The 16,263-nt window shown below is 42.1% G+C and overlaps 1 protein-coding gene across 1 annotated transcript in view; it reads left to right on the forward strand.

Annotated features, from left to right (window-relative positions):
- The window catches only part of PTPRG (protein tyrosine phosphatase receptor type G), a 415,182-nt gene that overhangs the window by 308,506 nt on the left and 90,413 nt on the right, over positions 1–16,263 (forward strand). The window contains exons 7-8 of the mRNA XM_082322783.1: positions 3,252–3,409; positions 8,179–8,371. Coding sequence (XP_082178909.1) covers positions 3,252–3,409; positions 8,179–8,371 — 351 coding nt within the window. The remainder of the gene's footprint in view (positions 1–3,251; positions 3,410–8,178; positions 8,372–16,263) is intronic.

Below are 16,263 nucleotides of genomic sequence, written 5' to 3' on the forward strand. Positions count from 1 at the left end.
CCCTGCTCAGTCTGTTCCCAGCCTTCTGGGCACAACTCATGCCTGTCCCAAGCACTGAAAATGGGAAATAGGAGCTGGTCACAGAAGGCAGTGAAGAAAGGTTTGATATTATTTCCAACCTTGTTCTTTCCCATTTAGTAGGAATTATATATATACACATATGTGTGTATGTACATAAAATATTTCTACCTATTTCTACCATATTCAGTGAATGCTGTTGCTTAGCTTGCAAATTATTCTCCTTACAGTTTTACCAACAGCAATAACCTATTTAAGGTTGAAATTTTAAAACTAACATGACTTCAAAATCCCATTTTCAAAAACGTCTCAGGCTCTTAGGAACAGAGCTTCATGGCATTTACTGTTTCTGTATGCTCTTGAAGGATATGGGAGGTAGACTCCTGAATTTCTAAGTCCCTTTTTCTTCACGTGAAGATCTGTTTGTGACTCTGGTTTCTAAAACTCTGCACCATGCATCTAGATGGAAGTGATACACATGAATGATCTGTTTTCAAAAGTGTTAGGTTATTAAAGCATAATCAATTGATTATCATCTATTTTAGTAGTCATTTTAATCCAATTATATGTATTTTTTTATTTTAATCTTTGGAATTCATTAATGAAAACTTACAGCGTTGCTTGTAGCCATGAAAAATTAGATCAAGTACACCCTGCCCTACTTAAGCTGTGTATTAGCAAAGCTACTTTTTCCTCGAGAAATATTCTTTTTCACAGCTGACTATGACTTTCCAAATGCTTAGGAAAAAACCCTCCCTAATTGATAACCAAAATTTAATCATAGTCGGATACTTCCAGTTTGCATTCAAATAAGGTATTTCTCTGTATAAATAAGCTTCCCTTGGTTGATTATTCATATTGTAGTTCAAAATGTTTAAAAATGAAAGACAGAGTTGGATGAAATGTAGACTACTTAATACAGTGTGTATTTAATATAAAAGTCATGCATTATTCATTTTTGCAATTTGAATAACTTTGAATTTAGCATCCCTGTTCTTCATCTTTTCCTTTGATGAACAATTAATTATTAAAATATAATATTGTCAGCATATGGCACAAAAATCCTTGAAAGTGTAAAATCAGCTTCGTTCTCCTGCCATCCTTTGATAAAGGGATACTCCGTATTCTCGGTTTCTCACAGAATGTTTATCCAGCATCTTAAGTGATTCCATCATTCTAAATAAAAGGTTATGAAAGTTAAAAATAGTTAAAATGTTCATTTTAACTGAAACAGTTGTTCTTAAATGCAAGAGGAAAGCTCTTTTCAAAACGTGCCTCTACGTCCCATCTATTTCATATATAGTTGTTGGCTGTTAGTGCAAAGAGGATGTTTGCATGTTCAAATACTCTTTCAGATTCGTAGCAGTCCACTGTGTGCTCAGCTTCCATAGAGAGAGAGGCAGGTTCTTAAATAGAAAACCCATGTCATTTCGCTGTGAAGATGTGTGTGTGCTGCATTTGGAAATCAGATCTTGTGACTGAGTTTGCAGTTTTTCTAACCAATTTTTTCCTGCATAAAAATAAGCCAATCAAATTAAATACGACCTTTTGCTATGATTATATCTTCTTGATTAGAATCTCTTTGAACTTTGGCCAATCATATATATTTTACTATTTATTATCGAAGTACACTTTCTTCCCAGAGGTGTGCTAAGAAGAGGAAAAAATGTGTTTGTTTCCTTTTTGGGGATGCAGAAGTGGTTGATACCTGCTTGGATTAGAAGGAAAGAAATCGTTAATGAAGAGGATGCAGTATTCTGTCACAATGTATACTTTGACTTTCATAGAGTTTCTCTTATTTTGGAACACCAAAGGAAGGCTATGAAAACATGGCACGCCTGTTGATACTGTGCGGAAGAATAGAAGATGCCTGCAGTGCATCATGTATTTGCACCTTGCAGCAGCAGTGGAGGGGAAAAAAAACCCCTGATTATCAGACTGCTGCTCGGAGGTATAGGCAACTCTTGATTTGATCAAGACTTCTAGAAAACTGTGGGATGCTGTGGAAGTGAGTTCTGCAGACTTCATCCTTTTTTTTTTTTTCCTTCTGACTTTGGAAGATGTGTGTGTCAATCACCAGCCTACCTGCTTCTCCGCTCGGCTACGGGGGGAGCGGGCTTGCCTAGCAGCTCTGATGAGACAGAGAGAAGAGTTCCTGCTGCCCAAATGTGGACTCGTTTGAGGCACGAAGAATATAGAAAGTGAGGAATAGAGATGTATGGGAGAGCCTCGCGTGTCAGCATGCCCTGAGGCAGTGAACACCTTTGCACAGACTGAGAGGGAGCTTCGGCCTGTGAGTCAACATAAATTGCAGAGGATAAATGCTCAAGGATGGCAGGGAAATTGTCTTGCCTGCAGCTGTTCCCTCCTTTCATTTATTTATTTTTCTTCACAGTGTTAAATATTACCAGCTTGTCACCGTTACTTGAAGGTAAATGCTTTCAGTGCTTAGGTTGGCATTTCAGGCTGTCCAAGGAGCTTCTCAGAGGAAAGACTGTTGGACCCTGGGAAGGAGTTTCTTGGATTAGGGAGAAGAGGCAGTAGTTTTACCTCTGAAACATGGTTCTGGTGCTGTGCTGACTGCACCCAGCAGCACCCCTGGCAATGCATGGAGCTGGAGCCCAGCTTCAGAGGTGCCCTGCTGCCCTGCAGCCCTGCTCTCCAGCTCGTCCCCCCAGCAGCTCCCAGAGAGGTTTGGCCGGGCAGCGTGGCTCTGCCTCCTCCATCTCAGCAGCCCGCGGAGGGATCGGCCCTGCTCCCGCATCCCTTTTCCCCGCTGGTGGGGATGGGGCGGACACGCTACCCGATGCTCTTCGGTTGGGCAACAGCAAGCGGGACCACTGGGGTCCGGCTGTGTCCTCGCTGGGTCTCGGTGAACCCTCACTGCCACCAAGCTGAAGAGCCATTTACTGAGCACTGAAACCACTGAATACAGTGTTATTTCTATGTTAGCATAAACCAGTGGGATAACAAGGGTATTTCACACCTGCACACCTTCTAAATAGGAGCGTGTGCGTTCGGTATAGGTTTGACTAGCATTTTGGCTGCTCTTTTAATACTCATCACATCAGCTCTTACAGAGCCTTCCTGATAGGGTAGTTTCATCTTCATTATATATATATATGATAAAATATGTTGTTGCCATTACACCTTGTTAGGCTGCCTATCAATGTGATGTCTGTTTTAAAGACACATAAAAAAAGTGTAATTCTGCTTGTCAATCTTCCCCGCAGAGAAGGAGACCTTTCTGGATCCCTTTGTGCTGAGGGACCTTCTGCCGACATCGCTGGGGAGTTACTACCGCTACGCAGGTTCTCTGACTACTCCTCCGTGTAGCGAGATCGTGGAGTGGATCGTTTTTCGGAAGCCTGTTCCCATTTCTTACCATCAGGTGTGTTTATTTTGTTAGTGAAGTCCGTCTCTCGATTTGCCCTCTTTAAGACGGTGTTTTCAAAACCCGCCGTTTTAATTTTGAGAACAAAAATGTTTCTGTTGACAAAAAAGGAAGTGTCGGTGATTTTTTTTTTCTCTTAAGCAATATTGTTTCTGAATATGAGCCATCAGTCTTAAGAAGACAGTACAACATGAAACCCAGTTTCCTTTCAATGATTTATTTGGTATTGTTTTTGTTAAGATTAAATTAAGCTATGGTATAAATATTTACATGGAGTTCCTTTTTATTCTTTTTAATTGAAACTTACTTTTCAAAGTAAAGTGAGTGATTTCAGTTCTGCTCAGATTTAGTAATTTGAACTAATTACATTAGAAAAGACATCCTTCCATCAATTCTCCATGCTTAACCGTTTTTATAACACAGTAAAGCTACCATTATGTGCTTAGAGAGCTGGTGCACAAATCTTTAAAATTAGCACATAGCAGCTTTTAATGCAAATAGACGGAATGTCTGGGATTTGTCTGGAGAAGAATGCTCCCAATAAAGTAATGGCTAGATGGAGTCAGATGTTTACCAGTTAAGTGTATTTTGACATTGTTTGTTGTCTTTAGAAAGCCATCCTGCTGAAGTTAGTCTTTCCTTTTATTCATCTGGCTTAAGCCCCTGAAAAAAAACTTCTAAAATACACTAATTCTGTACAGCGTAAGTGAATAGTTCACCGAGTGATCATGACTGATAGATGCTGGTTCTCAAAGATTTCAAAAGGGTGGTAGGCAATCACCATGCCCCTGCTCCAGGCTTTTTTTCACGTTTTCTCAATCCCATTGCTTCTCCCATAGACTCTTTCATCTTTTTTTGAAGTGCTATGTTCAAAACCGGTCTCAGTGCTTCAGCTGGGGCTCTCCCAAGGCTGAGGGACATGGCAGGATTCATGTGTCCACCCACCCGTGCTGGTGTTGTTTTGCCTTTTTGACAAAAGCATGACGTTATTGCCCACGTTCAGCTCCTGGTCAGCAGGAACCGCTTTGCTAGAGGCTCTCCCCAGCGCGCTCTCTAGCAGTGCTGAGCACATCACGCGTTCATGCAGCCCACGGTGCTGGCTGAAGCGTGGGACTCTGCACATGGTCCTGGTTGAATCGGACCCTTTGTTTTTTTCAGGCTATTTCTCCGATTGTCGAGATCATTTTGAATTCTGTCCTTGCCTGCAGGATACTTGCAATCCCTTGTAGCTTTTCAGTACATCAATAAGTTTACTGTTTATTATTTGGTGGCTGCGAGGCCTGGCCCACGCTCAATTTTATACCCTGTGTACGCATCAGGTGGGTCATGACTTCATTTTTTTCTTTTTCTTTTCTAGCAAATGCAAATAAAGTGGTAAATACCAATTATGGACATCATTATAATGGTATAAAGGTACTTTAGCCTGGCATAGCTTCTTTCCTGTGCTGTACAATAGTAACTGTGCCAAGTCAAGCCTTTAAAATTTGGCGTTGTGCTGCTTTATGCATGCATGTGTGGTTGAAGGGCTGAGAATTCTGTGTGTAGACAGACTTTCATTGATACTACAACACATGTGGAATAAATAATAGTATTCTTCCCCTTGGCAGCTCTAGATGGGTGTATTTTAAGAGCCTGCCACCCTGCCATTGCTATGATTATTATTTGTTCCTCTAACAGAAACAGTGCAACATAATCCATTGCCATAGTTTAACCTTCTTTATCACAAACCCCATGAAGCAGCCTGTAATCCCAGAGGAGGAAAGTGATATTGTTTAAGCTTTGTTGCTGTTCCAATTAAATCCTTGCTTTTGTGCAAAATACCTTGCTGTAAAAAGGACAGTATGAAGTGGTCCATTTGTGGAGGCTTCTCTATTTTATTCTCAGCGCTCCATCATCATCATCTTTCCCGATAATTAGACAACAAAACAGGACAAGCCGTGTCACCCTGCAGATGCATTGTAAAGCTAAGTGCATTCAATGACCCAAAGCGTGGCATTATCTCTCATAATGCATACCTCAGAGTATCTCATTGTGCTTATAACGGTTTCAGTATTTTTAATTGCCATTTGTATATCCAGCCCTTAGAAAACTGTGCACATCAGGCTTTAATGGTTTGTAATTACATGACTCGGAGTTTTAGATCAGGTTTCCCTGTATCTACAATAGTCTTATAACAGCTTTTCATTTCTTCTTATGAACGGGAGCTCTTGTACTCCTTGAAGAGCATGAATGTAGCTCCTTGACTGCAGCTCTTATATTTTTTTTTCCTGGCTATAGATAAATTAATTTCTCATTTGTGGTAGATAATATTTTTATAGTAAAAATGAAGTTGAAATGACTTATATATACTTCAACACATAAAAAGGGGAAGGTTAAAAATCATATTTGAATTGGCAGTTGTTAAAATGCAATTATACCTCCCCAAGGTAGCGTGGCAGAAGAAAATATTTTAAAAGTTCTCTCTGAAAGTTTAAAAATTCAATTAATGTCATGGAAGTATAAGCCGAGAGACTTGACTTCAGAGGAGCAGTTGCTACCCAAGTTCTTAAGCTTTTATAAAGTAACTTTAAGCCCTGTTGGCTGGCTTCACCAAAACTGCTTCCAGCGCATGAAGTGCAAAAGATATGTAAATATTCACAAGAGTTTTGGTCTGTGCTTTCATAGAAGGGCATAGCAGGATCATCTGTTGGGTATTTTTCTTAAGATAAAAGTGTAAGATAATAGTCCCTTTACCTCTTTTTTAACCCGTCTGTCAATGCTTCTGAAGGGCTTCTGCTAATAATTAGGAAACGGTTTTCAAGATTTTTCAAGATGTTTCTCTGAAGAATCAGAGAGAGAACTGCAGTTGAGAACCAAGGAATAGGGCATTCATCTAAGAAGCAAAAAAATCCAAATCCCACCGTCAGTACCTGCAATACTGGAAGCGGTACCTGAGCTCCTTGCCTGTGATGGGAACTGGTCACTGGCTGTCACCCCTCCCTGCTGGCCACCTGCTGTCCCTCGGCCTCAGTTTCCCTGCTTGTACAGTAAAAGCAGTTGTGATTAGGGAGAAGCTACTGCTAAAACTTTACAAGCCTGAGTTGTGCTATTATCTTGGAGGTGATAGCCTGTAGCAGGACTCAGTTCCCTTGGTTTTGTGTTGTAGCGCACAGCTGCCAAACCCAGGATGAGAGCTGTGTGGTCCATCCTTTCTCCCTCCCGCTATCCATGCGCTGCTCCCAGTGATATCATTCCTATACATATCTCTATCAGCCAGTTCAATGCACCACCCACTCCAAGGGGAATTCCTTTTGAAATGAAATGTGTAAAAATTGACTCTCTCCTGTCCCTGGGGATCAGAGGAGTTTTCCAGATTTAAGCCTAACAACTAGGATTGTCAAGCCCAGCAGACTGGGCGAGCTGGACAGCAGCAGCAAAAGGGGGTTCAGATTACTGGTTTGAAAGGAAATTAATGGTAGTGAGCACCTCTTGGTTCAGTGGAGGATGCTTAACTGCTTTGTTACACCTTCCTTTGATTATTTTTATCAGTGCTATCATCTGAGGCTACAATGATAATTTTTCCCAGTTGCAAGTTTCAGGACTCTCACACTTCTCCGTAGCTTTTAGAGCAGATGCACTTAATGAAAAGGGTGTAGCTTTCAAAGTGACTTGTCATTAAGCTATGGGTGTAATTCAAGTCCCTTTTTAAAGTCTTGGGCCGGATTCTGTACTCCTGAAATCCATGCTATCAATATATGTAATTGATGTTAATGTAAACAATATCAGTTCTGAATCCTTCTCTGCTCTGTCTTGCTCGGTCTTTCCAGCAGCAACATAACTAATTCTAGTTCTTGACCTGAATGATAACAAGCTATTAGTAAATGCTATACTGACCTTGATAGCTGTGAGAAAAACATTAGCTGAAAATATTTTCACCTTTAGTTTGCTAGAAATTTCTTTCTAAGAAATACTAAGATACGAAGTAACAGAAAAGTTTTCCAATTACAGTTCTTTCTTACAAGTTAATACATTTTATTAAAAATAGCTCAGATCTGAATCTGACAGAGGAAACTTATTCCCGGAGAAGTATATGCTAACTGTGCCTAAATACATTTATTCTGTTATTTTTTTCTCACCCTTTAGTTAGGTATCAGAGGGAACAGTGGTTGGTAGGGAGGTCAGGGTGCTTGGAGCTGGTAGTCCTGAGTGCCCTCCACTCTGCTACTGGCCTGCTCCCGGGCAAGCCAGCTCATGGGTTTGGGAGCCCACCCGTAAAGGTGTGACAACTGCAGTGACCTTCCTGCAGAAGTGCTGCAAGAGCTGTCTGTGAAGCTTAGCCTGGCAGCTAAACTTCGTAAGGTGTTCGGAGATAAGGTAGCGTTGCCCTGTCCTGGAGAAGGCTCCTGGGGTGGAATGACCTGGAAGCACTTTTTGACGCGATACTGCAAAACAAAACAGTGCCAGCGGTGAGGAGGGTTTGGTGTGGCTGTGTCGCACACAAAATCCTTCCAGACAAGAGGTCTAAGGGCAAATGTTTCCTTGCCCATGACAGACGTCCACGGGTTGCTAGAAGGCCTTCTCCCGTGTTGGGCAGGATAAGCGCTGTGCCGAGATAAGACGGTTGGCAGTGATTTCAGTGGGCAGCCTGGCTTCCCATGTGGTTTATCAGTCTTGGCATCAACATTTTACTTCCTGCCATTTTACTTTCTTATCAGCCACCCGGATTTCACCACATTGTTTTTCTAATTAACGTCCTTTCTCTCCCCTGCCATGATGGCTACGATCAGCTGGAGGCATTCTACTCCATATTCACCACCGAACAGCAAGACCACGTCAAGTCCGTGGAGTACCTGAGGAACAACTTCCGACCGCAGCAAAGGCTGAACAACAGGAAGGTGTCTAAGTCTGCTGTGAAGGATGCTTGGAGCCAAGATATGACAGACATCTTGGAAAATCCACTCGGCACAGAAGCTTCCAAAGGTAGATTACACTTACGAATTTTGCGCTTGACTAATAGGAGAATTTTTTTTGTCTACTTTGTCATCAAATGGTGTCAAGGATAGCTGTGAGCTACCAAAGAAATAATACGGTGTACACAGGCATTCCTTGTTGGTATGTGTCAATAGATAAACTAATCCTGCGTGTGCCTGCAATTACCTGTGAAATTCGCTGTCACAAGGTGCCATGGCAATAAAGCCCCAGAATGTGTGAGTTTCAAACTGGCTATGTCCCTGTTTCTGCCGACTGGCTGTAGAGCCTTAGAGATGCCTGACAAAAGGGAAACATGAAGGGACAAGGTCAGAGGTAAAATTTCAGCCCCATTAGCACTGACTCATTGGGTGTTTGAATGGGAATAGACTATCCAGAGGTAGTTATGGGTTTCATTTCTGCAGTAACAAGACTTTTGAAGAACCATCGACCTTTTAATTCAACGTTTGTATCAATCTGTTGGTAATGGTGACAGGGGAAAAAAATCTCATCCTGATAGGCAGGTGATTTTCTAATGTCTTGCTGAAGTGTTTCATGTGCCTTTTTGTAGAGCAGCTGGCACTTGCTTCTGTCAGACACTGGATAATGAGCTGGATGGAGGGGGGTGGGACGGAGGTTGCAGTCGTTGCGTTGGCACAGACAGCCCTGGCTAGAGGAGCACATTAAAAATTCTGAGAGAAATGTGTACTGGATAAAATAAGACTAGAAATAAATATCGGTTATTACCTTTATGCCTTTATTTTATTGAACGGTGTTATTTATAGATAGGAGGAATGACATGTATTTCCCAGTCTTCAGTCTCAAGAAGTGCGTGGTGCTTAACCAGTTCTGGGTAGAGGTAAAGAAGAGGGGGGCAGTTCGCCAGAAGGAAACAGCTAAGCAGATTTACAAGCTTCCCTTTCGTACCTGGCATTTTCACCTGGCCAGGCACAGAAAGCTTAATTTTTAGAGGACGTGAATCATGAAAACAGCTGCGTTCAGCAACCTCACCCTCCCAAGAGAGTGCTGGAAGAGTGTATTTCTCAGGGCTCATTATTCTGTGAGCATGCTTATTTATATATATATAATATACACGTACACAAACCTCATGTACATTAAAGGCAGCCTTGGGACGGAGAATTTACATCAGAAGTGAGAAGGAGATCTTGGGAATCAAGAAACCCTGCTACGCTCTGATGCTCTGGCCTGCAGTTTTCAATCAGTGTTTTAACAGCAACATGTGTCAATATTTATTTCTTCAGTTATATCCTGTGTACGTATTACTTACCCAGAACAGTGATGAAAGTTAATAGGTTACATTATGTTAAAAGTGACAAAACTGACTAGTTTTTATTTTGAGTGCAGCCAAGGTACTTCTGGTACATGTGGTATAATATTCAAGAAGATTTTACTGCTTTGGCCACTTGCCTGCATATTCCTTGCCTCACTGGATGGTTTTTAAGATTATAAAAATGCTTTAGGTGATTTTCGCCCCCATAGTAAATAGCTGAAACCCACAATTTTGACAGAGCATTACAGTCGCTAAGGTCTGTAGTTAATGAGCTGATCTTGAAGTTGGAAGTGTTGATACCAAAGGAGCACTTGAGTAAATGGGAAGATTCGCATTGACTTTGATCTTTAAGAACTCTAAGGCCCAGATTCAACCAAGCGCGCATGGATTTGTTAACATGATATGAGCCAGTCCACAGGAGCAAGGGCACCACACAAACATCAGTCCACATTTAGATAGCTTGGTGCCTGGGTGCTTGACACCTCACATGCTTGGGGACTGGTTTCCTGAGCAGGTTCTCTCTGGGTCCTCTCCCATCACGTCCAGGTGCCATAATGCTCTGTACTCATGCCTGCCTGGGAATTTGAGCTTACGGCACGTTTAAGAGGGACTCTCAGGTGGGGGCCATGCATTCCCCCATTTGCCGTGATCTGACAACATTCAGCGTGCCATCTAATGGCAGGGATGATGCTAGAGTTGGTGATTTTTTTTTCCCTTGAGCTTTTGCTATAGGTGCTAATGGCTGGGCAGCCAGTGTTTTTGTACCGGCTCTGTCAACTTGTCACTTTTTGGGTTTTGTGCAGACCAGGGAACACTGGAAATAGGTGCATTTTTTTCATGAACTTAAAAATAAATAGGTTGCTGCAGTGTTGCTAACACAAAATGGATTGTAGTGTATCCTCCAAAGGTTACAGGGATGAGTTATAGCTGTTCCAGAGATATAACAATGTGGATGTTTCTGGCCCCTTCTTTGACAAAGGTGAACGGTGATGATGTCCCTGGTCCACTGCACATTCTGAACTACTGACATATAAATAAAATGAGTTGAAGTCATAATACTTGAGTGAAAGCAAAACCTATTGTTTATTCAGCTAGTAAATACAGTACCTCTTTATCTAGTGTCATTCATGCAAAAGTACTGAGAAGCCGAGTGCACGGAGCACTTCTCAGCCAGTCTAGCATACAAATATAAGAGTGTAGGCTTAGCATAACAAATTTATTTTATGCAGATTCTTCTGCACACGTCATGGTTGCATCTCGATGCATTCCACGTTGCATTAAGCAATGTGACCAATGGCTGTCACATGTTGCCTCCTGTCTGCCCTCCCCATGCTTAGATTTGTGTGTTGTAGAAAAAGGCAAGGTCGCGAAAATGTGTCTTCTACTTGCTCCAAGGTGATATGGTTTGTGATGGTCTTCAGCTCTGGAGGGGAAGTTTGGATTTGCTTGTCGGTGTGAATTTTTGCAATTTGTTTCCTCTGTCACACTCTATTAAGTCTGTGGGCAGTATTGCTAATCTAGAAAACAGTGTAGCATTCGTTATGTAAGCCTTTCTTATTTTGGAGGAAAATGTGCCCAGAACAATTTGCATAATGTTCAGAATAATTTTCAGAATTCCCCGGTGAATAGGGAATTTCAGATCAGCACAAAGCGATGCAGCTCTGCAGTTGTCCGTTGACAAACGTGCCGTCCTAAACAGTTTGGCACCCAACAGGAATGTCTTTTCTCCCAGCTATCAAAGCTATCTCAGGTCACAGAACCGTGACCAGTAGCATAACCTGCAGATACACTGGTGGAAAACTATTTCTCACTTTATGCCAGTCCTCTGAGTGTTTCCTTAGCAAAGCTCTGTAAGTGGTGGCATTTGGTAAATAAAATGTCTTCTGGGAAAGGCTATTTTAGGTCAACCAAAACTGTCAGTGCATTTGGATCCAGTTTGTTAGCCAATATGAATGTTACCAGCCTTTTGTTTTGCAGTTACTCTCCTCTCCCTCCTCTTTTTTAACTTTAAAGAGGCAATGAAGGGAGGGGTGGTGTTTTCAATCATCGGAATACAAGATGGTGAAAATATTTTAGCTAATTTGAAATAGTGTAGAGGGCTAATTTTTCACTTGGGAGTGAAAACTCCAATTTTCCTTTTGTGTTAGTGCTTAGCAAGAAGAGTTTTCTTTGGTTCCATTATCTCATTGCTTCCTCCTGTTGGCAAAAGCTGATTTCAAACAGTTCTCTTGAGGACTGCTCGTATGCCTGGAATAAAAGCATACACATAAGACCTTTGCTGAATCAGAGCCCATGAGCTGAGCTTAATTCTTAAGTTGACCGTGGAGCTATTTCCAGAAACCATACAGATCATCTTTAAACATCTTATTTCTGAAATATACCATTCAGGATAAATACTGTTCGGCTATGTAATTGTGGCAACTGGTGGATTGATAATAAACCATCACAGAAAACTGTTTTTTAAGAAGATGAAGCTTTCAGAGATTCAAGATATACAGTGGATCATGCTGTTAAATCATGCAGATCATCAGGCCTGTAAAATTTAACAAGAGGGCTCACCAGTGTTACAGTACCGATTTATATAAAGTTTTGCAAAGTTAGAGGTTCTCTGTACAGATATGTTAAACTGGGAGTGTGTTTGTAAAATGTTCATCAGATACTGTAAGTACCAGTGGTAGTGTTTGATTTTTTGCACGTGACCACCTCTGTTTGAAATTGCTGCCTTTCTTCTCTGGCCTGTCCTCTGCGGCTCAGGACCGTGTTGCTCTGTCACGTCACATATTGTGCTCCTGCCTTTTCATGGGCTGCTTTCAAGCAGCTATGCTAGAGGGATTCCTAGTTATTTATTAGTTTAATAGTGTACATTGTTATTCGGGGACAAATAGACAGAATTCTTACATGAAAGTCCATCCAGTTCAAGGACCTCAGTCTGCATGTTCCTTACTACTTTCACGTGTTGTCCCACCAAGCAGAGATGTATTTACAAAACATTACCTGCTTCAGTAGAGGTGTAGGCGTTGAAGCTCAGGAGGAAAAGGTGTTTCATTTCCTTGTTTTAGGTTGTACCCCATGTGCAACAATATTTGCCCGTTTTATTTTGCTGCTGATTAGGACCATCAAGTGTTGTTTCTTTCTCTATGTTTTTTAGCGCTGAAAAAAAAAAACACTTTAACCTTTCTGTCTCATTAAACGTGCTGCAAGCCTCACAACACTTAAACAAGCATCCCATGTGAGGGGCTCTTGACATCAGAGTTTTCTTTCACAGATGCCTGATTACTTCCCCAAAGGTGTCTGATTACTCTTTGCTGGAGTCTCAAATGATGCTGTTTCCCATCAGTGGGAATTCGTCTTAGAGTACCATCTTTAATTATGATCCCAGACTAAGTTAAATAATGAGCAGTCATAAATTCACTCTAGGAAAACTTACTTAACTTTGGACTCTAAATTAACAGCTGGGACATTTCTCTGGTAGTGTACAGGCGATCATTTTCCTTACTGTTCTTTCTTAAGCTGTAGTGATGCACAGTTTGGAAGTCCTTGTAACTTAATGCCACTGAAACGTGGATAGAAGATATTTGGATTTTCCCTCCCGCATGCTTTGCACTGGAGGCATGGCTCCAGCTATTGCAATCAAAGGTACAGCACTGCTCAAGCAAAGCAGTTGAGTTCATGTTCACTATTTCACAGCTCCTGGCATCAGAAAGGAAACTAAGGCCTCCTACGAAGGTATTGGCTTTCCTGCGTGGCGTGGCATCCTTGCGTTGGAGTGCGTCTCCGCTGCAGCATCACCCTTCTGGAGATTCAGTGCAGCAACATCATCATTGTGAGGCAGATAGTTTAGAGCACTGGCAGCAGTGTTTCTGAATGAGAACAAGTTATTTGTCTCATTTATAGCCTCCGTTATTACTCCCAGTAATTTGTTTTTGCTTTCTAAATGCCCAAGTTTTATGAGAACTCTCTCAAAACAGCTTTGCAGTCTCTTTGTGCCCTCGGGTTCTCTCTGGGAGGCCAAAAAGGGTGTTAGGCAGAAAAGTTCTGCTCTCACAGTATGTCATTTATATATTTTAGTCAAACCTAAATGACCACAAAATATGGTATAGCAATAAGCGTAATCTATCCGAAACAACATTGTAAATGTAAATTTAAAATGATACATTATTGACATCTTAACTTGGAATTGCTAAAGCAAAATTATAACTATTTTCTTTAAATATCTTAGGGGAAATGAAAATAAGCAAGAACCTTTTTTAGTCAACTTACGATATATGTACCATTGCAGTTGATTGTTCTTGTCCTTCAGAAGAATCTGTTTTACAGGTTGATTTCTTCATAGATTAAAAACTCCTTGCCAGTTTCCTTGGATAACTGGCCTTTTCCTGCTTTCCTTTCTGATTTCATTTTGTTACGAGGATTATCCTTTCCTGATTCCATTCCCCTTTAATCAGGTCAGCGCCCTACTACCGTGTGCTGGTGCAGATGAATCTATGCATCATTATTAGGGTTTCTGCTGGCGCAGCAGACTGGCTCGGTGCAAAAGGTTGCACTTGAGGGTGGTAACACCGTGCTGCTAATTGCTTGCCCTGCATCTTCTTTGCACTGTAGACCTGCCCGGCTGCCACTATGCCTCAGTGCTCCGAGGAAACGTACTCACCTATTGCTGCCAGAGTCTCTTTTGACGTGCACCTCGAGTACCTGCTGTAATCATATTTTAGGCAGAAATTAGTGTGCTCCTTCTGCATATCTCATCTCTTCCACCTCACCCGTGTCTTGCTCTCGTGTGTGCAGTTGTCTTGGACCACGTCATGCAAAAGCAGGAAAGGACAGGCTTTCCGAAGACTTTCAGGTCAGTCAGGTGGAAGGCAAAGCATATCAGGAAAAAAACTGACCCATTTTGAGGGCGAATCGGGTACAAAAAGAAGTGGTACATATACCTGACATAGGTCTTATGCTTCCCCTCGCAGTGTCTCTGTTCTGCAGGCTTCTGTCTTCACCTGTAGTAACTTCTGTGTGGTCGTAGTGTGAGCAGCGCATGTGCCTGTGCCTGAATGTGGTGGACAGCTTACCAGTAGATTTATTAATAAACAATAAGTAACTGCTTGCACTTGTTTAGAGATTATAAAAGTCCCAAGCCAAAAGAGCAAGAGAAATTCAGTGTGAAAGTTTTAAGTATGGTTTGGGTTCACAGCTGCCACTAAAGCTGAAAGAGCTGAGTACTTGTAAGGGAACTTGATGATTTATTCCATTTGCACCTGCAGGAAATTCCTTTCTGCACTGCCTACCTGCCGACCCAGCTGCTCGGCCCACAGAAGCGTCGATTTTAATTTCAGTCTTGACGCAGTGCTTTGGACCATGAGTGCCTGCAGCTCATCCCTTATGTTGGAAAAAGAAGCTATGAATGGGAAGCTGCTTTCCCGTCTGATTTTGGCCATCCCTCAGGCGTGTATCGGGATGCTCTGCCTGCCCCATTGGCTTGTTCTTCCTATGCTTCCCGGTCCAGGCAAGCCTCGCCAGGACATCGGAAAGGGCGGCTTGGCTAACATGGCAAATCCGTGTCCTTCTGGCAGGAAATCCTCCTTTCTCCCCGTTGGCATAGCACATGCCACTGAATGCGATCACACGTGTTGCATCAGACGCACTGTATAAGTAAGGACACAGGTGTACATTTTAAACACGAATCACCCTCTGTGTATGCGTGTGTGCAATATAAACACAAAACTTGTGGGGCAGATCCTTGTCGGACATCAGTTTAGCCCAGCATGACATCTGACAGAGCAAGGTTGATCTGCACCCACTGAGAATTCAGGCCAAAGCTGTAGAAATGGTATTTGTGAAATATATGAAATATTTGGGCTCAAACACAACATAGTAAAACACACAGTCCATGCCTTTCAGTAGAACAGGGTCTGTTGCTGTGATGCCATGGAAACTCAAATGCTACAAAGCAAGCCATAGAGGAATGAATCCAAATGCTGGTTGTGCGTTCACCTCGGGATATGGGCAGGCAGCAGAGGGGCAAAACCCAGCCTGCCCAGAGCCCCTCCGTCGGAAGCGCCCCACGTGCCGGTTTGCTCATCAGGTTATTTCACAGGGCTCATAAAACAAGTGTGGGGTCTGTCGATGTCCCTCGCACCTTAAGAAACAACCCTGTCTGTTTGAAGCATAGTGAAAGGTAAGAGCAGGGAAGATAAATAGTTTGTCTCCTAGCTACATTCTGCCTGTGGATTGAAGTAGATCAACACAAATATTTGTGTGTACAGCATGCTCTGGAGCCTGCAAATGCCTGCTGGCAAAGTGCAGGCAAAGGTAAAGGAAAAATGCGTGCTTGGCTTTAAAGCAATTATCCTTATATATTAATAATGTCATTTATAAGCACTCCGAGAAGTTAACAACGTACACTAAAGCAAAGCAAAAAAATTGCAAACGTTTAGTAAAAGGAGAGGGGGGGATAATGTTGTAAGTATGCCTGTTAGCACTTTTCTATGTATTAAAGCCTGTGTTGTCTCTGCGTATGATCCTCGTAGTCTATTTGTTATCCTTTGGGAGCACAGCCCTCACTGAACTCTGAGATTGAATCTGACAGCCCAAAGAATGCTGCTGTTTGTTATGGATTGGA

This window comes from Platalea leucorodia, assembly GCF_965183815.1.
Source record: "Platalea leucorodia genome assembly, chromosome: 9".
In the NCBI taxonomy this organism is placed as follows: domain Eukaryota; kingdom Metazoa; phylum Chordata; class Aves; order Pelecaniformes; family Threskiornithidae; genus Platalea; species Platalea leucorodia.